This window comes from Zeus faber (assembly GCF_960531495.2).
Source record: "Zeus faber genome assembly, chromosome: 20".
Classification (NCBI taxonomy): Eukaryota; Metazoa; Chordata; class Actinopteri; order Zeiformes; family Zeidae; genus Zeus; species Zeus faber.
The window spans coordinates 7,342,962-7,366,629 of NC_137207.1; the positions used below are offsets into that span (position 1 = coordinate 7,342,962).

The 23,668-nt window shown below is 42.2% G+C and overlaps 2 protein-coding genes across 3 annotated transcripts in view; one reads left to right on the top strand and one right to left on the bottom strand.

Moving 5' to 3' along the window:
* Positions 1–5,711: 5,711 nt before the first annotated feature.
* Positions 5,712–8,406, top strand: abi3b (ABI family, member 3b; the record flags this gene model as incomplete). Its single annotated transcript, XM_080020742.1, has 6 exons — positions 5,712–5,843; positions 6,707–6,874; positions 7,146–7,325; positions 7,550–7,614; positions 7,706–7,792; positions 7,974–8,406. 6 exons carry the CDS (start codon positions 5,712–5,714, stop codon positions 8,404–8,406), a joined length of 1,065 nt encoding a protein of 354 aa, XP_079876868.1.
* A 7,926-nt stretch (positions 8,407–16,332) lies between these two features.
* The window catches only part of mpp2b (MAGUK p55 scaffold protein 2b), a 31,306-nt gene continuing 23,970 nt past the window's right edge, over positions 16,333–23,668 (bottom strand). Inside the window, exons 6-12 of one of the 2 annotated variants that reach the window (XM_080021961.1) lie at positions 21,421–21,552; positions 21,201–21,303; positions 19,752–19,820; positions 19,470–19,631; positions 18,478–18,680; positions 17,970–18,098; positions 16,333–16,602 (exon numbers count right to left, since the gene is read on the bottom strand). In XM_080021961.1, coding sequence (XP_079878087.1) covers positions 16,426–16,602; positions 17,970–18,098; positions 18,478–18,680; positions 19,470–19,631; positions 19,752–19,820; positions 21,201–21,303; positions 21,421–21,552 — 975 coding nt within the window. In that variant the 3' untranslated portion in view covers positions 16,333–16,425. Of the gene's footprint in view, positions 16,603–17,969; positions 18,099–18,477; positions 18,681–19,469; positions 19,632–19,751; positions 19,821–21,191; positions 21,304–21,420; positions 21,553–23,668 lie in introns of both variants that reach the window. The other variant, XM_080021962.1, reaches the window with a different exon arrangement.

Here is a 23,668-nt window from a genome sequence, read left to right on the forward strand (position 1 = left end):
AGTCAGCATTAATTTTTAATGATCAATTATTTGGTTTGCTGTTTTATCACCCTGCTTACCTTATCGCTTAAATATTGCCTTGCCGATGAAGTCGAATATCTTACTTGTGCTGTGTCAAGTCATTCTGACGGCAAGTTGTCATAGAAGTGTGGGTGATAGCCAACTTAATAGTCCATGCCTGACAGTTCTACCGCAAAAGAAATTAGGGTCTATAAACATCTAATGCTGATTTGATCCCTATCACAGGGTTGGGACTTTGAATTGAGATCTTGCACTGTGAAAGAAATTACTTTGCTGATAGTCAGAGTGATAAACATGGCATTTGAATCATGCTGACAACTCTGTTTAGGGATCATTGACCTCTAGTGAGTTTAGCCTCACTAATGGTGGCTGTTACTCCCAGCGCCGTATCACCTGAGCATCGTTTTACATGCAGGTTTAACAGCAGACCACAGTGTTTGCTCTTAGTGAGATAAGACAGCAAACAAAATAAGTGATCTCTGAAAACAACTAAATTATTGTCATTGTCCCATACTAAAGCACTCTCTTCATTATGTTATTGCTTTTATGATCTTGTCAAAGGCTGAAGGCCAGGGTAGGATGGGTCAGGGTGACGGGTCATTTGTTGTGAGGGACAGCGACGGCCATTTGGCAGTGGACTGACCTTAATTGAGGAAATCTGCCATTGATCCTCGACCTCAGAACAGAAGCAGATACGATCTGGAACATGTTCGGTGCGGTGTCCATTGAATCACACGGCACATATCAGACATGTCAATCAGTGGATGAAAGTCCATTACTCATTGAGAACAAGCAGCTCTGCGCTATCTCCCGTTGGCAGGAACACCTTGTCAAGATTCCGCTGGGGTTAAATTTGTAAACTTTTTACAAGGGGCTATTTCACAAGACACGTTCTCGAACAATGGAAATCTTGAAACCTCACGTTTTAGGCACCGAGCTGACGCCCATAATGGCTTGGATCGAGGCTAAGCTTCCAAAGGTTCCTGGTTATGACCTGTTTTACCTCTGTGGGTTTTAAGGAACGAGGTTCAGCGGTTCAGCGTTCCAAAGTCAGTCCCGAGGCTATACAGTGACCCGCAAAACTGTCAGCAGCTCACTAATTGTCTGTGTGTGTGCGTGTGTGTGTGTGTGTGTGTGTGTGTGTGTGTGTGTGTGTGCGTGCGTGTGTGTGTGTGTGTGCGCTATCTCAATTGTACTGTCTTTTATCAATGCAGAGTCAAGGTCTCCGGTTGTTGTCCACTCAAGCATCCAAGTGATGAATCAATCTGCTCTCTCTCTCTCTCTCTTGCAGAATACATTCAGGGAACAGATGACAATGTCGTACAAATTAGAAACCACACTGATAATAACAACGTCAGTATACCGAGAGATTAAATGACGGAGAAACATTTAGTTTACATTAAGATTTCGGTAAAAAGCTACATGTACAGACTGTATTACAAGTGAAGCAATAACACAGTGTTTTTGTTTGGATCTTCAGGCCCATTTGGCTTTTTATTTGTATTTTATTTATGTATTAATTTTGTTTTTATTTGTTTCAATTTGCTTTATTTTTGTATTTATTTATTATTTTGTGCACTCTGCTTTGCGGGGGGGGCGTTAATACGAAGGCGTTCTTCTCTGGTCATTTATAAATCAAAGATCTTGATATGCATTTGCACAGCTCTGCTACGAAAACACATATATTAAGACTTAAAGGATTTCCCTGATATAAACGTCAGGATGATTGAATGTATTCTAATTTTTGCCCCGTGGCACATTCATTCAGTACAGTATATTCTCATTCACTCATTCAAAGGGTTAAAGTTTGAGAATTCCCACGAATAATGGAATCAGTTCTTCATAACTAAGCAGCTCATAGCCTGGAGATACCGTTGTGGGTCACCCTGGAAAAATATATAAAGACATCCCAATTGTGAACACTGAAACTTCTATTACTACTACTTCTGCTTTCATTCATGGCTTTGTACATTTTCGATAAAAAACTGCTGGCCTGACGGTCTGCATTGTGTTGTTATGTCATGGGTATTTCAATATAATTCATATAGAATATTGTGGTTCCTCAGCTCGGGGAAACGTTTTAAACGCCAGTTAAATAAAACCACACTAATGACGAGTCAATAAAATACTTACAGGGGGAATATTTGTGTTTTTAGATCAATTGCACTTTGAGGTATATGTCTGTTATGAATAAATAATGTTTGCTTTTCTTTTTTGCTTTTTTTTCGACTACACCGTGTGTTGGTTTATAGTGAAAAGAATCGCGCTCATGCCGTCTTCACGGGAAACATCTGTTCTTCATAACCAAACAACAAGTAAGAAATCACAAGACCCCCTAAAAACCAAAAGCCCCCCTTCAGGCCACGGCCTCATAAGAGAAAATGACCTTTTTTCTGAAAAAGCACAGAAAATAGCTAACACGCTTTCGGAATTACTCAAACTGTTCAGAAAACGGAAGGCAGAGCGACGAACTTGAAAGGAAATCAGCTGGAAAAGGAGAGAAGAACAATGTTCCAAAAAGCAAACAGAAAATTCAAGTAAATAATTTTTTCGAATTCGAATTTGTCTTATCAGCAGACAAACAGACAGTGGTTCGCTGTCTTGGCCCGCACATCAGACGGTGTGTTGAGCTGCTGACTCAAAGGTTTATATCGCCATCACACGCACCTAAAATTGCTTTCAAGCACATTTATTTATTGCTTTATTAACTTGTTATCATCGAAGGACACAGGGTCAGGTTGGTTCCAAAGGACACTTATCTGACTGACTCTTCATCATTTTGCTAGGGACCCCCTGGAACCTTTGAAAGACCCCTGGGGGGACCACAGACCCCACGTTGGAAACCATCGAGATTAACTATACTTTTGGATGGGTGGATGGATGGATGGATGGACGGACGGCTGTACGGACAGATGGATGTATGGATGTATGGATGGATGGATGAATGGTTGGATGGATGGATGGATGGATGTAACACCTTAGGGGATAGGTCTGTTGTGAATACCTGTGTATTCAGCTGCAGTGTTGTTCATGTTTTTTAATAATTTTGTTGCATGTGGATACGTTTATCCTCAATGGGTGTATGTGGTTTGTAATTCCTCAGAATCTGTCTTGGGAAAGTCTGCTCTTCACAATAGAATAACTTGGAAATAAGTCGATGACACAGACCTATAACAATGTGGACCTTGTGGTATCGGATTTCCAACAGAAATTGTTAGGCCAGCCCCACCCTAAGACTCCAGATGTTGAGTGGAAAAGGAGAAAATGGAAAATTGCCAATAAAGCAATAAAAGACATGGCGTTTTAGAAGCATTCATCTCCTGCAGGATTATCAGCAGATAAAGATTGTACCGGTTCATTTTTGTGGTCCATAAACTCATTGTGGTCGACGTCCCACAGGCAAAGCAGCTGGCCGTCCAACAAGGCTGCCGTTGAAACAGTGGTGAATAAATGATTACGTGGGTTCAAATAAATTACAAACTGCATTTATTCATTACTTTATTAGCTCATTTTATGTTCATCATTATACTATCAAAGAACACAAGTCATATTGTACCTCTCTCTCTCTCTCTCTCTCTCTCTCCCTCTCTCTCTCTCTCTCTCTCTCCCTCTCTCTCTCTCTCTCTCTCTCTCTCTCTCTCGCTCTCTCTCTCTCTCTCTCTCTCTCTCTCTGACTTTGGGATGACGATTTCATTACAAAGATTTTATGTTTTTAAATTCTAGTGTCTGCCTCCTAAAGGAAGCATTTCCATTGTCATAATTCATATTGTTGTTATCATTACTTATTTATGTATTTTACATAAAGATAGATAAAGGTAAAGATAAAGGTACTTTATTAATCCCCAATGGGAAATTCCAGTGTTGCAGCAGCAATGACATACATGACAAAACACACATAATTTACAAAAAGACACTTTATTTTGGACAACATGTGTTTTAAAAACATTAAATACATTAAAGAAGTAAATAAATAGAAATTTGAAATAATAATAATATAAATAAATAGAATAAAATAGAATCTAATTTAGTGAAAGGTAAAGCTTAAAGTGGAAGTTAATTGTAAAGTAAAAAATGTGAGTTGTGAGACACATACATGGCTATGTCTTCAAAACATATTTTAAATATTTGACTGAATTAATGTTAACTTTTTTTTTATTTGTCTATACTGACACCTACTGTGTTTGGATAGAATGCAATGTGTTTGAGCCAAAGTTCAATGTTGATTTTTCTAATTTGAAACTTTTGAAACTGACCAACAGTCCCACTTTATGACATCATGTATGTTTCTGTTTAACCGCCAACAATGAAAAGCCATGGAGGTGAAAATATGAAATGAAGTGTAGCCTTCTGCAGTGGTTTTCAACATGAGATCCGGGGACTCCGTGGGGTCATCCAAGAGGCTCCAGAGGGGTTCCTAGCGAAATGATTAGCAATGAAACTTCACAATAATCATTATTTTGAGGAGACATTAGCACCATTATGGAATGAACAATAATGACTGTTTTCATCCTAGTTTCACCGTTTTCTCCCTCCCTCTTAGCAAAAACTTTGTATAGGAGACCGATATAGTCTACCTTGAGGAATTCAGACGTTGGAGTCACGTTGATGCTCACCTACCAAATAAGTTAATCTGCAAGTTCAACTTCATTTGTACCGAGAGGTGTAATTAATAGTGGTACACTCAACAGCAACAATAAGGGCAAAGTGAGATAACAAAAAGGGTGGTGGGCGGGACGACGCAATGACTCACAAAAACACAGGCCTTGGACTGGCAACAATAGTGAAAGCCAGACCCACATCTGCTTGTCTTGACCATGCATGCCACCAGGCCCATGCAGAGACGTTAAGAGGCGTAAGTGCTCAAAAAAGAAAGAAAAGGCACATGAACCCCCAACTTTGGTTTTAGGCATCTTATAATAATAATAATAATAATAATAATAATAATAATAATTATTATTATTATTATTATTATTATTATTATTCACAATTATTCACAAAATAAGTAATATTATTATTATCATCATCATCATCATAATAATAGTAAACAAACAAACAAACAAACAAATATAATTTCCTATATACCTCCCATGCTTACTGTTTTGTCTACAGCCTACAAGATGTATTGGGTTCATTTGGGTTTGAGTTAATTTCCATATGTTATTGTCATTGCCATGACTTTTTGACATTGACATTGTAATCATTTTGAAATTGCATCGTAATCATTTAGACCTACTCAGCTGTTGCTATCCATGCCCGTATTATTGTACACAGATTTATTCATCTTGTGCAAAATATCGAATCTATATTTATATTTATACCCTGAGGCTATACAGTAGCAGCAACGACACGGCCCCTTGGTCCCTTCCATAGACTTTTAATGTCATTCATCCCGTGCAAAGAACACATTTTGAATATACTGTACATTTCTCTATTTTTATTTTTTCTATTTTGCCTTTTTTTTTTTTAAACTGTTGTCTTTTTTTTTTTTTGGTAATTGGGACGTTCGCTCCGCAGAGTGGGCGTCCTCCACGCCTGAGAATTCCTTACCTGCGGCTTATTCCGCATTCCCCACAAACCCTCCCCCGGCTCCCTTGCCATACCCCAGACTTGACTCGATCCTCCACGACCCGTGCCGTTCAAAATCACAACCAACTCTCCGCCGGCTCGACTGGGAGGCGCGGGCAGATCTGATGGACCACGACAGGTTTTCGGGGGTGATTACGCAGGTATTTGAGGACGCGCCCGCCGCGAGGAAGCGACTGGTGGACAGCCACAGCAACCTGCTCAAAGTTGCAGAATACTGCGAGAGCAACTACTCCCAGGTGGGTCCCCGGGAAACTGCTCCATCCGGCTGTGTAATGGCGAGTAACACCTCCAATTAGAGTGTATAAAGTATTTAGTGTAGAGTATAAAGTTTGGGAGGGGTCCCATAGGGCTTCATAGGGCAGGGGTTCCCAAACTGGGGTCCCCTGCCCCCCAGAGGCCCTTAAAGGAATTCCAAGGGGTCCGAAGAATAAAGAAATTATATATAATTTAATAAATGTGTATAGATCTGCTTTACACTTTTAATATATATTGTTTGGTATTATATATATATATATATATATATATATATATATATATATATATATATATATATAACTGTATAGATATGATGTTTTTCCCCACAAAATGTATATCCTCAACCACACTAATGAATACATATTTTATGTTTGTCGTTAAATGTGCACTTTTTTGCAGGTTTAAGTTACGTTAAGTTAAGTTTATATACACAGCAGTTTATCATAAGCAGATAAAGTGTGTACAGTTTCATACTTTTTTGATCCCTGGGGGCGGTGGCGGCCTAGTGGGGGCAGTGGCGGTAGTCGCCAGGTCACTGCCCCCTATGGTCTGTCAGAGCGAAAAAAGTTTTCCTAAAATATTTTTGTTAATGTTAATGTTAATTAAAAACATGTTTTCCTATTTTGTCCCATCTTGTTTCATGCCGTGGGCGCATTTGCTCGTGCGCCTTTACTGGTGTTTAATGCAGAGTCTTTCTGGTGATGTATTTGGGGAACCCCTGTCATAGGCGTTAATCATAGGTACAGGTTCACCTCATTTACACTTGAAAAAGTGACGGAAATAGCATGGGCCGGACAGAAAATACAGTCATATATCTCCTCGGCGTCAAAATCATGTTTGGAAGGCGGAGGATCAATCGGAGGCTCTTGAGGAGGCCAAGGCACTGGCCACCCAGGCGTTGGCCAGTGTGAGCTACCAGATAAACAGCCTGGCGACCACCGTCCTGATGCTCCTGGATAACCAGCTCATGCAGATCCAAGACATGGAGTCCTCCATCAACCTCCTTTCTCTGGTGAGCGATAGCATTAAAAAAATGGGAGAATTTGACCTCAAAGACTATTTAACAAGATTGTTCTCGCCGTAGTCTATTTCTTTTTTTTTTAACTTTAGTTGGTTGTCTTGGTTTAATTTCTAAGAACATACTCAACCTTCAACCTAACATATCAATGTACTGCTCCTCTCCTCACGTTTTAACTTATTTTTTCACCTAAAGACGCTTAGAAAACATTTTCGTGGGGGTTTACCCGGTGCCATAGAAGGTAAACTGTTGTGCTCTGACCCAGGCGGTGGCCATCCACCAGGAGAAGGTGGCCAGGAGGGAGATTGGCTTATTCACCACCCCGAAAAAAAAGTCTCGTACCAAGCCCATGACTCTGCCTAAATCTGGGAAGGAGCCGGAGGGGCGTTACTCAAGAACGCCCATTTCCTACTACGCCTTGGACGCCATTGGACACTCCTTCCAGGTGAGATTTCATGTGACGTTCATGTTCATGTGACTGATCGGGGACGACTTTCTCTACCGCAGCTTGTTTCCCCTGACCGGTCCCTTAGGACAATATGTTATTCCGACCCTGTTGTAGTTCTGTCTGGATGTAAGATGTAATAAATGGCTCAGCGAGACTTTGCGATAGATTAGGCCATTGTCTATTCGCCTCAATTCAAAAGATGAATATCTTTCCTCCTCAAGGTGCAGCCACCCAGGAAAAGAACAGGGACCACGGACAGCATACAGAGCACTGGAAGTGCCTCCATGTATGTAGAGCCACTGATTTTCTGATTTCCTCTCTTGGTCATAGTATTTATTATTTATACTTTTTGAACTAAGTAAAAATAAACCTTTCAGAAGTCGAGGTCCAGAGCCTGTGGAGTGTCCTGTGGCTCCGCTCACGCTGCCTGGGGAACCAACCAGCAGTCTCAGTGACCGTTACGGGTAAGACTGTCCTGAATTATCAGGGCTGTGTGTACTTCAGAACAGGCCACGTGTATTTGTTAGGCATAAATGGAGACGTGCGTATAGTCTTGGTATTCTGTTGTTCAAAATTTCTTGAAGATGTGGTTGCTTTGCCAATCAAGACCAAACCTGCAGCAATGCCCTGCTCCCATCTCACCAGATCCAGCCTGGGCATCGCTGTGCCTGCCCCGTCAGTCCCCGGCGTGCCCTCAGGTTCTAATCCCAACTGCGGCAGCCCACCTCCACCTCCTAATCCGCCTCCTGTCACCACTTCCACGGGTTCATCACTCCCACCTCCACCTCCTCCGCCCGCCTGCATGGACGCCGGCCTCCCCCCGCCGCCCCACATCACCACCCCCACAGGTTCATCACTCCCACCCCCTCCTCCGCCTCCCCCACCACCTCCGTCAGGATCCGGGGCCCCTCCTCCCCCACCTCCTCCGCCACCACCTCCGTCAGGATCCGGGGCCCCTCCTCCCCCACCTCCTCCGCCACCACCTCCGTCAGGATCCGGGGCCCCTCCTCCCCCGCCTTCATCGGGAGCTGTGCCCCCGCCTCCGCCACCTCCTCCTCCACCCCCTATCCTACGTTAAGGATGTTTTTCAGGTGAAATCGACTGAGAAGGAAGTCGTTTGTTTCCTTATTTTTCATATAAAGAAACATACCTCTGTATCCATACTAACGCCAGAATATAAAATAAATGTATTTACTGATATCATATTATGTATGTGTTTTGTTGCTTTGGTGCTCACGGCCCCTGACTCTGTTGTTGGCTTGAGTAGCGCCAACATTATAATACGACTTCAACACAAAAAAATGTTTAATTATTGATTTTGTTTTTTAAATATACAGTACATACGTGTACATTTTCCAGGAACGCCTCTGTAGATACCGTGTAATCTATTAAAATTTTTAAATCATCAATCCGAATGTTAGGACTCTTCTCTGTAGATCACAAAGTGAAGGGGAGTATTCATACGAGGGCTTTTAATCTTTACACATCCCTGTGCGGTATGGTGCGGCTCTGGATTTCAGCAGATAACAGATAAAAGGGTAATTTCTGTATGAAGCAATGCTTTGTACAGAAATATGAAGCAACGTCGCTCCCTTCTTGCAGCGAGCAACAGCCAGGACATATTGAGATAAAAAGTGATATCTCCCGTGTCGGGTGCATCAAAATGGTATGAGCTGGAGCTGACATCAGTAATCTTCCTGTTTTCAAGGGGAAAAGTATGATCCATCCTTGTAGAGAGCCGCTTCCATTTTAATCCTCACATTTCCAAGAGAAGGTGGCCATTGCATCATGATCTCAGACTCAGCATACATCAACAAAATAAATCCTCCCAGTTCTTTCTGTATGTTAAAATGATAACCTCCACTTTAGGTTTTTATTTTTTTGTTTGTTTGTTTTTACCAAATCCAACTTTCCTTTTTGCAAGGACGGCAATGACGCTTGATTGATCGTGATTATTTTAAAACAAGGAATTCTTCTTGTCGTTTTTTTTGGACTTTGCTGCTCTGGGGACCTTGGACATCAACGATCAATATATGTGTCAAGAGATGAAAGACAGGGCGCCGGATAAGCGTTGGAGCTGAAATTAAAGTAAGCATACAGCAGTTTGCAGTCAGCGCGCCCTTCTTCTCCGAGTACCATTGTGTGGAAGGGTAATCCACTTATTCTGAACCCCAGGGTGAAATGTATGTATATATATATATATATATATATAGGAAATGAGAAAGAGCAGAGAGCCAGCATTCCGATGAACTGTGGTGCGAGGAGCTTATCTCAACAAGTTTCAGCAACACCTCCACTGCATTCCTGAGCTGCAAGCTCAAACATGGAACACACCCCCACCCCAAAAAACTCTCCTCCTATTATTATTTTCTTTCCTTTTTCCACCCTTTAAATACAACGTATCATAAACCAACATAAACCTTCCATAATAATGAAAATGACAACAAACGTCAACTATCACTCAGCAGTGAGATTTGACTGAGGTGAGTTATGTGCATTTAAACGGGTCAGCGAAACCATAAAATATTCCCACGTTACATATTGCGGCTTGCGAAGAGATAAGCCACGCTCCAATACCCTCAGACGGAAGGTAAACTCACCGTTCGTCATTTCCTCTGCGAAATCCCACGGCTCGTACTATGATTGCTGGTAAGCTGTAGTTCCATAGGACAATTCCTATCATGTCATTTCTTTAGGATAAGTCATTATTAATGTACATCTTGTAAAATCCTGTTATAATGCTTTTTTTTCCAAGTGGTGTCAGTATTAATTTTCTTAAATAATACACAATTATAACGATGCCTTTGATGTCGGCATTTCTACTTCCCAGTATAATTTAAAATGTTATTGGGTAATTATTCATGTTTGCTGCGGATTGTTGATCACAAAATTTAATATGTCCTGCCTCCGCAGTTACAATTTTAAATTTCTATGCCTACTATGAAATTTGCTGCCTGGCATTTCACAGCCACAGTTTTGGAAGACTTTTCAGTGGGGAAGAAAATACGATTTTGTGAAATTTCTGTCACTTTGTCCATCTTTTTTTAACTCCGGAAATAGGTCAAATTGGTGCAATAGATGGACAGATAGATCTGCGCGTTCAAAGTCCGCTGGCATTCTCTCCGAGAATCTCATAGAGACATAAAGCAATTCTCAAAAGTAATTGCAGGTGTCTCATTCAGTGCTGTGGTACTAAACTATACTTCTCTGCTACTTTTATACTATCACCCTTTGTCTACCTTTTTTTTAATTAGGTGTAAAATATTAAACCTGACACAAATAACCAGCCATGATGACATATCTTACATTTGAGTGAGTATCAACCTCTTCTATCAACATCTTGCTGCTAAACTGACATTGTTAAGTGTGAACATTCAACATTTTCCATCTTGATGAACCTGTCTTTTTTCACTGTTCAGGGTTCCCGTCGTGTTTCTAAGCATCATCCTATGCATGGTGTGTTGCTCGATAAAAAGACAACATCAAGGCGAAAACAGGCCGGCGGCGCTCGCCAACTCCCCTTCTGTGTACATCATCCCCATATGCGAAGGAGGGCGGCCGGAAGCGGAAAGGAACGCGGGAGAAAGAGGCCTGAACATTTATTGGTCGCATCTTCTCGACCGGGACCTTCCCGCATACACCTCCAGAGACCACAACCCACCTCCACCGTATAGGGTACGGCATCGTGTCCATTTAACCCACACGCACGCACACACACACACGCACGCACGCACGCACGCACACACACCGAGTCGATATTCAGAGAATGAGAATTTGAGGACTTCAGCGGACAAAATATCAAGCAACACCCCAGCACCTAGCACTGAACCCAGTCAAGGACCTGCTGAGGAGTAAGGAGTAAGTTCCATCCTCTGCCCTCAGAGCAGCTGCACTCCGTCTTGTGATGCAGCTGCACAAGCCCTGAACTGTGTGTCGTGGGACGTTGCACCATTCCACAAGAAGGATCTAGAAATATGTATGTTCCACTCTTTGCTCCAGAACTTCCCAGAAGGTTTAGGGATGTTCAGATCAAGTGATTGTGGAGGCCACAGTACAGTAGGTGGTTGACTCCATCCTGGTGTTCATGAATCCACTGTGGAACATGTTCAGTAGTGCGTACAAGGCCATTATCATCATGGAAAATGGGAAAATTGTGAGGAAATCAGTTTTGTAATATGGCCTCATAGTCCTTGGCCATTATAAAACCATGCAGAGCGTGACAGTTATTGGACCCAATGACTTTCAGGAGATGGCTGCCCATACTATTACTGATCCGCAACCATTAAACAGTTGTCAACAGACACTTCGACTTTGTTGGTGTCCTCAACATCCCAGCAAAACGATAAAAGCAGTTCCCAAAAGCCAGTCATGTCGTAAAAAAAAAAAAAAATCCATCTTTGTGAAGCGCACAACATGTAGTGCTCATTGAGACTGGCTCAGAGGGCACGATTCAGTTCTTCTTGGTCACCGCGCTCTCGTGGCATTCATCCACTAACCCGTCTAGCGACCCGTCGAGAGCTAACCTGCCTGTTGTTTTTTTTCTTTTTGTCTTTTAGTACGAGCCGTCCGTCTCGGAGCCTCCACCGGCGTACACAGACTGTTCGGGCCGCTCAGAACCTTGCTGACTGTGTGGACCTTGAACGCGCATCAACTCCAACGATGTTATTCCATACGTGCAGTATGGGCATTAACCCAGTTTGTGTTATGATACATAAAAGGACTCTGCACTGTAGCTGGAGGTTATTAACTCCTCGTCATCACTTACAACAACCCCTGAAGGTACCCCGTTTAAAGATGTCCATTAATCAGCAATATTGAATGTCTTCAGAAAATAACGTTGTACACACTTGACTCTTGCACTTTTTGTTGTATTGAAAGTACAATGTTCATGTTCTTTTCTATGCTGTTATGATTGGGAGTGTATTTATTTTCCAGGTTTCTTTTTTTTTTAAAAAGGTTGAATTTTGATTTAAAAAAAATTAAAAATGAAACAATATGAATTGTCCAGTTTTGTTACACAGGAAACGCCTGGTAGAAAGACAAATTCAACCACGCTTTTGGACTTGCTTGCCAATAACTATAACCGTTTCCAAAACATTGAGTTAGTGTAATGGCCAAATCCTTGGAATACACAGGTTCTCTTGATGCCAGAATGCACTTTCATGCACTGTGGCTTTAAACAGACAGTGAGGGCTATAAAAGGTCATCATCCTGTAAAAGCACAAATCATCTTGCATACGTTTTATAGTTTGCGGCACGTGATACCATGACAGATATTCTCAGGACAGGACGATATTTGTCTGTGCTGGGAGCTCGGTTAAGGTAATATTATATCCATCTTTCTCATTAGAATGATAAGTAACCTATCATTGTTTCATCTGTGGCACTACGGAAGCCTGCGTTAAAATCTGATATTGTAAAATCTGAGGGTGAAGTTTTTTCCAGAGACATGAAAACAAAGATCTTTGAGTTAAACATCAAACCCGACCCCAGTCCAAAAACTGTTTAAGTTTTTTTCAACCATACGTGATAAAATGTTACTCTTCATAGCAGTTAACCGCAAAGACTTTTGGAATGGAGCAGTTTCCTGATTGTTAAATAGTAACTGTGTTGACAGGTACAGTGGGCAGGTTATCGTATTTCCTTTACATCTGTGATTGGATAAGCAGAGCTGGGATGTTGATCTCTGTGGTTTCCCAAAGTACGGTCTGGGGGCCGTACACGGTACATTTAAAGCTTTCGGAGGGCCCCTTTGCAACAGATATTTAAGCCATTATTCTCACAATTATTCTCTTGAAATTTCACCAACCTACCTGTGCTGGCAACAATAGCTGGTACATATTTGGATATCTCGCTATTTTCATCGCTTTTCCTTAGTATTGCGTTTTTATTGTATTTTTTTTCATTTTCCACTTCAATATAAAAATAAAGCCAGCTAATAAGAAAGAGATTAAATATATGATTAAATATTTACAATGAACTCAATTGGTTGAATTGTCATTCACAGTTCAATTCGATATTGGGGGATCAGGCCCTTGTGAGGTTTCAGGAACACTGGCCAAAGTAGGATGAACTGGCAATGTAATGTGATCATGTAGTCATGGTTTTTATTTGTAAAAATGTACAAATTGCACTTTAATTCATTAATTTTAAGATGAGAAAACCCTTAAAAATAGGGTTTAAAAATGTAAGTAATTTATTTTCTTCTTTTTTTTTTTAATGCATGTGTGTTTTTTGTGTATTGTGTTATGTGTGTTTTCATGTGTCTTTGCACTGACCTGGACTTTATTCATATCCTTTACTTTATTCTTTACCAAAAGAAAATAATTATCCCTACCCCCTTGCAGTGATGTCAGCGATCTCACAGCCTTCCAACTATGTCCCAAGTTTTCAATATTTTCACGTACATGTAAGTAGCCTGCAAGGAACAGTTCAGAATCCTCAGCGTGGAGTTGAGATTGGAGGGAGTTTGATAGCCTCCATCATCTCTTCCCAGATTCCCCGTCCTGGTGGTTTCGCTCGCCGCCATCCTGCTCTGCATCTACCTGCACGCCAAGAAGAAGTGGGCGACGTACAACGTTACCACGGCAACGCAGTGTGACAGCATGTCCTCCGCCAGTGTCAGGAGACGGGAGATGGAGGTCGAGGGAGATGGAGGCAGGAGCCCTCCTCCACGCCACAGCGCAGCGGACGACCCGCCGCCATACTCACTGGTCGGTATCTGACCCTCAAATCCAATATGGCCGTCAAAATTCAATAAGGCTTCCCGAATGTCTAATTTCAAGATTCAAGATTCAAGATGTTTAGGTTTTATGCAAAATTGACAATACAGTGAACTTTTTTTGTTATTAAGTCCCTTCCCCATCCTTAAACAGATGATTTATTTTTGTCTCTCTACATTCAATGATTCAATTATGTCTTGACATACATTCAATGTAGCCGCCAATGTCCATTATGGCTGTACAAATGCCCACAAATTTGGTTATGTGTGCAAAGTTTATTACTCTAATCCATCCCCATGTCCATTACAAAACTTTTTGTCTCATAACTTACAATAATAAATACAATATGGTGGCCAGAGTCCAACATGAAGTAAATAAAAATATTACTCAATTGAAATTCATGCATGCCTCAGTTGAGCTTTATTGGATTCCTCGTTAAATTTGACAAGAAGAAAAAAGTTTTGTAATGGACATGGTTCAAGTAGTAAACCATTCACTAAAATCATCGACATCTCCATTTATGGGTATGTATAGAGCCATATTGGACTTTGGAGACCATATTGGATCTAGAATTTAATTGCAATCAAATCTAAAAAAGGTTCTGTATAAATATAGAGTCGATAACTAATAACAAAAAAATGTTGGTTTTTTTTGCATGTATGGGTGTCACCGTGTTCTTCTCTCATGCAGTTTGACCCGAAGATGGCGAGGCCTTGGCTGCCGGCCTACGCCATGTACCCCATGACACTGGCTCCCCATCTGTGGGCTCCGACCGAGTTGCAGGGCCCCCAGATCCCGGTCCAACGGCCCCATCCTCGTCAGTCACAACTTTGTGATTTCCCTTGACTAGTGAGGTTGTCACAAAAAATAAATGTGGCCAGGTTGTCAAAAAATATGGCTTTTCAGTTTGAGTCACTAACCAAGGCTTTAGGTTCTTCACAAATAAGAAATAAAAACTTACATTAGCATTTGGATAAAAGGATCTAAATTGGATTTAAGTCAGTGTTTTTGAGTGGCGACAGAGATGCAAGCCTCCAAACATTTTCGATTTCAACACATTTTTTAATGAACATCAAAATTTCAGTGCCCTAGTAGCGGTCGGACTGGAAGAATCAAGTCCGAGCACCGAGTGTCTCTCTATGTTATAGCTTTTTTGTTACATTACAATATTTACACGTTTGAGGAAAAAATAAAAAATAAACATCCATCACCCATCCAAGTCAGTGTTTTTTTGTGGTTTTTTTTTTTTAGAATGTGTTTAGAATGTGTATGACATATGTGTAGTATCCTTGGCTTTTCAACAGAGTTAAGGCAAAAGTAAGCGTGGATAAGAAGCCACCATTATGTATGTAAATAATAATAAATGTGTACATTGTTTACATTGTAGGCTATAGCTTCAATAATAATAGTTTTTTGGTCAATCCAAGCTACGAGTCTACAAGGTCAGAATAATATTCATTAAAAAGTCACCATTTTCAGTGTAACCTGGAAATTATACGATTTGAGGGCAGAACAAAATGTAGGCTCTTGTTTAACTCAAAAGTGGAAATACTCTTTTTTTTTTTTAAGATGAGACAAAACACACACTGCAACAGGACGACTCTAACAAAGGAGATTTCTTAATGGTTCTTGGCGAGGTTTTTCGTATAAGTGTGCGTGTCTGTGTGTGTGTGTGTGTGTGTGTGTGTCTGTATTGTTTGTTTCAAGATGATCTATTGCTATTAATTTCCCTAACACAGGATACATAAAAGAACATCTTTGATTATACAATCGTACAGTGTAAATAAACCCTAAAATATACAGAATTTCAATATAAATATGACATTTGGTACTTTATTTGAAAACAATTTGTCCTTTTACTACCAATCCGATGTAAACATTACACTACATAAAGTTTTTTTTTTTTTTTAAGAGTTGGAAAGGCAAAAAAAAACAACAAAAAAAAGATTTCCTGCCAGCACATCTACTGTATTTCAACACTCTTGGATCTTTCTGGAAAGCACTGTGCCAGAAGAAAAGATAACCTATAGCCTTAACTCACCGTTAGTGATATCACAGTATACACACACCCATATCAATCACACTATTGCAAAATATCCGATTACCAACTCTAAAAGCCTTCTGCACAAACGGATTTATCTTAAATTGTGTGATACAAACCAAACACAACTTAACGTCATGGCCAACGGGATGAAACTCAAAATTTGTACAAGAATCACTACATAAGGCTGGTCCTTCACACTGAGAGGTGATAATTGGCCTTTTCTTTTCTTGGCCTCCACTCCAAACTGATAAGGATGGCTAGCTCTCTCCGAATCCCACCTCTTAAGCTTTGACCTTGTAACCGCACTGGCCCCAGTCAGGGCAGAACCTTTTCAGAAGACCCAGCAGACCGGCACCCACTGCTGCTCGGTGGAGAGCTTCTCCAGCGCCAGCCGCATGCTCCGGAAGGCGGCCTCCAGCCCGTCGTTGACAATGCAGAGGTCAAAGTAATGCCCGTAGGCTCTCTTGATCCGCTCGCTCTCATCCACCGTCCTCTTCAGCTCAGAGTCCTGAACCAAAGAAAATAAAAAATAGAGAAGAACGACACCGAGTCCATTACCTGCAGGCGAAGACGACCGGCGGGGCAATTACTCGAAGTCATGAAAAATTTGGTTCTTTTATTCGGCTCTTTGCGACTGACTCTGTTAAAAGAGTCGTTAAATATTTCCGCCTCTTCGCTTCGTTTGATTCTGTCGCTGCTATAGCCAGTCGGAAGTTGATTTGTGAATGGAATTTTCACGAGAATCATTTTCATTCTTTCAAAATTATTTATTTAGGTGTAATGCAAAGTGTAAAACAGTCACATTTAATAGGAATTACGTCAAATGCCTTCACTGTTTTCTCACATTAATTGAATCCCCAAGTAATTTTCTGTTCGTGAGTAGATGGTTCTCTCAGTGAAAGCCTGTGCCTGCAGTTATAGTCATGAATGAGCAACAGTTTTGTGTTTTGAGTGACTCCAGACTCCTGAGTCCTGGAGAAAGCATTATTTGCTGAGAGCTTGTTGTTCGCAAGAATAAGCTACTCCAGCACATCACCGCAGCTTCCATATGTATGCTTAAATATATTCAAAAGACGTTGCTTATTTAACTATTTAAAAACGAAACCTCTTAAACTGGACCTATTATGGAAAACTCACCTTTTCAGTGCTTGTGCAAATACATTTGAAATTACACTATTAAATAAGACAATCCAGTCGGTTTTTTGTGGGGTCCCTATTTCAGAAAACATGTGATTCAACAAGCCATTCAGATTTGCCTCCCCCTCCTACGTCAAGTCGCCACTTCAAGTGGCGACTCACTAGAATTAGAACTGCCCCCCATCTGAGTAACTCCACCCCCCGGCTTGAGCACTACTGGACATTACTAGCATTGTTGAAGTTTGGAGCTAAGCATGGAAAGTGCTCTGTTGGCTGCAGAGACCAGCACAAACCTTTTAAAAGAAAGAGGAATTAATACCAACTGTGTGTGACAAAACTGCAGACGAGGAAAATGTAAGTATTTAAAAAATAATTGTGCCTTGTATTTTGTGCAATCCGCTGTGCCTTTCTCCAAACAAAACCAATAAAAACAGTGTGTTTTTATTGTAGATTGTATTATTTTATTGATTTTATTTTATTTTTTATTTTTCATTAAATGAAACAAAAAAGCCCTGTGTGGTGTCCCCCACAAGCTTGAAGCACGGCCAAGCAGATTTTGGTGGACTGATAAGATTAAATCAGGGAAAGTTTACGTACTTCATATAACAGAACCCTACTGTATTACTCATGCTCAAACTCCATTGGCTAACAGAACTTCCAACCTTTAAGTATAGAAAAATATTTTTTTTTCACTTTTGTTCCCCTGGATGATATAATAAAAGTTCTTAATTGACTCACCGTTAGCTGCTTGGTGACCACGCCCGACTCAATGGCCGTCCGGTTCATTGCTTTGAGGACCTCGAAATCCGGGGCTTCTATGAATACCACGTAGGGCAGGAACTCCGAGGTCCTCAGGACCTTGAGGGCCTACGAGGGAGAATAATGAAGCTCTAAATCACCTCCTGGAAAAGGCACTGTCAACCCGAGCACGCATTCCAAAAAACAGCCTCAGAAACCGTTTAAAGTGAAACGCTATAGCATGGATATGTAACGTATTTAGTGGGATGATGTGTAGGCTAATAGGATTTGCTCAAGTCTCAGTGGCGAGTTAAGTCTCTCATTAAGGGATTCCCTTAGATGACCACTTAAGATGTGATTGGACTGAAAATGCCGCCGGAGCGGCGAGTCACGCATAATAAGATTGGATCTGTAATTCAGGTCAGCAAGCCAGAGAGAGCCATATGGGATATGCTCTTTTCTTATTATTTTTCCAAACATTATATGTCTTTTTTTAAACAGCGCGTGCCTGCGGGTTGACGTCGAGGATGCAGATCTTCCCAGTGTCGACCACCTCGTGGATGGAGTTGATCTTGGTGCCGTACAGGTTGCCGTCGTACTCGCCGTGCTCCAGGAAACGGGCGTTTTTGATGTCACCCTCCATCTCGCTGCGGGCCATGAAGGAGTACATCTGTCCATCCCGCTCGTCCACCTTGGGCTTCCTGGAAGTGACTGAGTGAGAGAGAGAGAGAGAGAGAGAGAGAGAGAGAGAGAGAGAGAGAGAGAGAGAGAGATGGGATTTTATTCAGTTTTGGGACTGGATACAAACACCAGCTCTGTGGTACATTGGATCACATTAGCAACATCAACTAAACAAAATTAAAATAACTCCTTACAAAAATCTTGCCTCCCTCAGGGATTGAAAGGGCAAGACTTAACCCTGCAAAGCCCAAATGAGAAATAAGTGAGCCAGAGCTCAGTGGAAAGTTGTCCAAAATGGACCAAAAGATGACCAAATTCCCAGATCTATTAACCCATTATCCATCCAAAGGGATGGTGAGGATAAACAAAAACACGCACTGAAAATGTTTATGTAGTCTTTAAAAGAGAGCTAAAAGTGGTGGTTGTGCTATTACACCTGTGGTCTTTACAGGGTTAAAGGGTTAAACTTATAACAATTTGGTGTTTTTTGTCATTTTTTTTCATATTTTATATTAAAGAATGACTGCTTATTAACATATCCTGTGTCAAAACAAACAATTAAACAACAACAATTAAATTAAGAAAAATCGTTTTTGGGACAAAAAAAAGATGAATAGATGATAGAATACTATAAACGCTATGCTTTCTGTCTAGAGGAGTGGGCTGCGGAAAACCAAATAGTGTGGCATGTTGGGCACCACATTGTTTACCTCCATTGTTTCAGTCATTGAACTCTCCCAAAAATAGATCATTTTTGCTGAGGCACTTCAGAGGGGTTTCAGGGAGGTATCAAACGGAGAGCTTTAAACATTGACTCACAGGGGATGGTCGTGGTGTAGCGATGAGGGTCCCAAACCAGCAGCTTGTTCTTGAGACTGCGGCGGCCCACTCCCTGCGCACCGATCAGAACGAGCGTCTTCCTCTTGAAGGGTGGGACCTTGGCCACCTCCTCGTAGATCCTCAGCTCGTGGCGGTCAAATTCTAGCGACACAGCAGATTGAAACCCGAGGATTAGAACCAAAAAATGTATCTACGAATGAATTAAATATGACGGCCACAGTGACCGTATGAGAAAGAACGTCTCTGACATATTTAAAGTACCTGCATTTTTTGTGGTCAAATACATCATCTTCTTTTTCTTCTTGCCGCCCATCCCGGCACACAGTGGACCTGAAAGAGTACAGCGGAGCACAGAACACAATAAACCTGCTTTTAAAGTGTATTTCACTCCTGCTCGCCAGCCACTTCAGCCAAGTCCTTGTTAAAATGGTATACTATTCTGCCACCCTTGCACATAAATCACTGGTGGTGAAAGCACAGTAAGACCTATCTACCACTAGATAGCGGTGTTGACCAATAAAAGACCATTTTGATGTATCCCTACTGTTACCAGCGATCACCTGGGATTGAGGGCCAGATCTGTGTTGCTGACATAGATGGATGGGGTAGTAGAGCAATGCACATGAACTGGTGGGGTTCATTAAGGATTAGATATAATTACAATTATCATGCAATCCATCTCACCCCCTCCCCCACGCAGCACAATCCCAGGAGAAATTCAAGATTAGAGGTGCCCACCCCCTGCTAGCTGAGTGGTTACATCGTCTGCCTGTTAGAGCAGATCTGCCTTCTTTTCCACTTCCTCAGTAAACGATCGACCGCTGAAATGGAGGTGGACTCTCGACGCTACCTTTAAAGAAATGTTGCGTGGTTCACAAAGAATAAAAAGGTGGAATAGCTGATGGCAATAAAAAGGCTTAACAAGATAAAGCTCAACTCCAAACATTGATCTGTTGAGAGACCAGATTTTTCCTTGTTGACCTTCCAATTCGTCTTACACCTCATCTCACCTCGACGACTCGCCTCCCTCTCAAAATAAACGATTCTGGGCACAGCCTGGGCCACTCGAGCGTGAGCCAGTGGACAGATGTGTCCTGTAAGAGCCACAAGGACACCGGCGCAGGACTTTTAAGGGCCCGTCAACCGTTCACTCCAGCCCCGACGAGGTAACAGGCTCTGACTCATCAACTCATCTTCCGCTACTGGGGACACTACTTTGTGAAGTCTAGATCAGGGTCAAATTCTGTTTCCGATCTCACTAATCACCGATGCACATGAGACCTTATTCTATCAAAGGGAGCTTAAAGCACATAGATGGCAGCAGATCAGCACCTTTTCCGGAGTCGCTACTTATCTCACCATTTATCAAGCACACATGCTCAAAAACCCTTTACATTTCAGAAGGGCTGCTTCCCCAAAATAGCCCTTTCCTGTTTACAATACCACCCTGCTACCTGTAGTGGCCATGCTGATTTTATAATCATGTTGGCATTTAAGGAAGCTCGTTCGGACTCGCAATCAGCTGGGCTCGAAGGCAGTCAGATCTTAGTAAACAGCAGATTGGAGCAAGGCCTTGCCTGAGTCATGCCGACGCTCATTACCGGCACTCTGAAGGAACAGACGCTGTCTCTTATTGTGAAAAATGTAATGTGTAAATAAAGAAAGGGAAGCCGGCTCCATGCTTGGCCGCCCACCGCCAACTGCTATAACCTGTGGTAGCGAGCTCCAGATCCTTCTTGACGAAGGCTTTCCTCTTCTCCTCCAGCAGCTGACTGGGGATGAGACCCGCACTGCCCCCATCCAGGTGACAAGCCTGCACAAGCATATTCACATACACATACAAATACATATATAAGAGTGCTGTTTTCCTTGGTTATTTACAACTGCTACTGAAGTACTGTACTGTATAGGTACTGAAGTACTTCTACACCTGCCACCAGTTGAGGTCTTCCTGGTTGAAGATCTGTAGAATGTCTCCCCGGCCGAAACTCAGGCCGGCCTCCTTGCAAGGGATCAGGTTGTCGTGGGAGGGGTTGTAGTCAAAGTGGCATTTCACGAAGGCCTGAGAGGGGGAAAGATAGGAAGAGCATCCTGAATGTCTCACCAGAAGAAGAAGTCAATGGATGAAGAGCTTCCTTTAGAGGATCGACTGAGGACCAAGCGTTTAAAGTACGAATCATTTGTTTGTGCAGACACACTGCCTTGTACTCATGTGTGAATGGAGGTTTGATGACTCTAAATGGAGCTCATTCTGAGTCTTGAGTATTCAAGAGTCACTGTCCCAGACACCTCAAGGCCGTGGGGTGGGGGTAGGGGTGGTGCTGCAGCTCATAACACCAGACTGAGCCATCCTGGGACCAAAAGAGAGACAGACAGGGAGAAGAGAGGCGGTGGGAAGGGAGAGAGAGAGAGAGAAAGAGAGAGAGAGAGAGAGAGAGAGAGAAAATAGAGAGAAATAGAAAGGGACAGAATGTGTAGCCATGGCAACCGGCTACCAATCGCCCCCCCCCCCCCCCCCTTTCGATGACAGTTCTTTCATGCTGAACCACCATGAAAAACCTCAGCCCTGCCATAAGCCTTTTGTGCCTGTGTGTATGTGTTTATGTGTATTTGTATGAGCTGTAAGTCACCATTTTTGTTTATTTGTTGTCTGTGGTTATGTAGGACCCCCCCCCCCACACACACACACACATGCACGCGCACAAACACACACACACACACACACACACACACACACACACACACCGCAGATTCAACGGTCAGTGTCGGAAGGGAACAGTGAGCCACTTCTTCACCAGAAAACAGGAGAGGTGCAGATGGAAAGATGCCGAAAAAACCCCCCAAAAAACCCACCTCCGGGAGTAAATAAACGCAGTAAAAAATAAACTAGAAAAAAATCTAACCATTTTTTACAGCCTCTGACGTGAGTCTGTCATGAACGCACGAGTCCTTCGGTATCCTGGACTGACAGACTTATCAGGGCTGTCATTAGGAGTTCATGCGGCACTTTGAGAAACAGAGCATCGAACCTAGGCCGGGGGAAGATAAGGGAATGTGGGTCTTGGAAAGTCTTGGACTGATACGAAAAGGCCGTCAATGCAAATCCTTAAAGTGGTGGCGGGGTGATTAGAGAGTTTTAGAGCTATTTTCTTAATTTATTCAAATCGAGTCTAGTCTAGTGTGGATAGAAATATCCACAAGAGCAGATCATAACACACACCGTGAACTGTGTATGTAATGCCAGGACCGGTTTGATCGATCGATGGATTCCAACTTTATTCGGACGAAAGAGTTTCTGAGTAGAAAAACAGCGTTGGTCACAGACATGCGGTTAGTGCCAATACCCGCGGTCGCAGCTTAAGGATCCAGAAAGAAAATCCATCAGGCGCCGAGTGGTAATCTGTACGCTCCAAAGTCTACCCAAACTGAGGGTGACACCCCTGCCTTGAAGGGTGTCAGGAATTTAAAATACGCCCACGAAAAGCAAAAAAGATCAAGCGAATGACGTGGAAAAGCCTTTGAGAGTTGGTATGTAAAACGAGCTGGATGTAAAATATATACAGAGAGAGAGAGAGAGAGAGAGAGGGTGAGGGCGAGAGTGAGAGAGAGGGAGCGAGGGAAAGAGAGAGAGGTGGATGTTTGAAACATTTTCAACAAAGCCAAAGTAAACAATATGTTTTGTGTTGCAATCCTACGTAATCCGGGTCATGTCTAATCGTGTCTCAGCTAATTAAATTATTTTTTTGTCAAAAAGTTGCCATCGTCCGCGTCCCTGCAGGTATGAATGCCGTGTGCGCGCTCCAGCGTAATGAGCGCCTGTGGTTCGTGTCCCCTCGCAGTGGAGAGTGGAGAGTCTTCCATTTTCCCATGTCCTTTTCCTTTGTCAATTACAAACGTACGCGGCCTTGTTTCATTTCAACTGTGGTTTTCTGCGGCATCTACTTTAGTCTGATTGTTGTTGGACCCTTTGTTTGATGCAGTGGCGTGGTCAGGGGCGGGCATTGGGAATGAAGAGCCCCAAACCTAAAATGGCCTCGCAGGACCGGCTCTTGCCCACAGCAACCCCCTCATTTTTCATTTTTAATAGTCCCCAGAGGATTGAAAACTGACAAGCGAGCTGGGGCTAGATGGGCGGAGCAGTTTCATCTTAAATGGTCCCAAAACATTCCACTTCACTG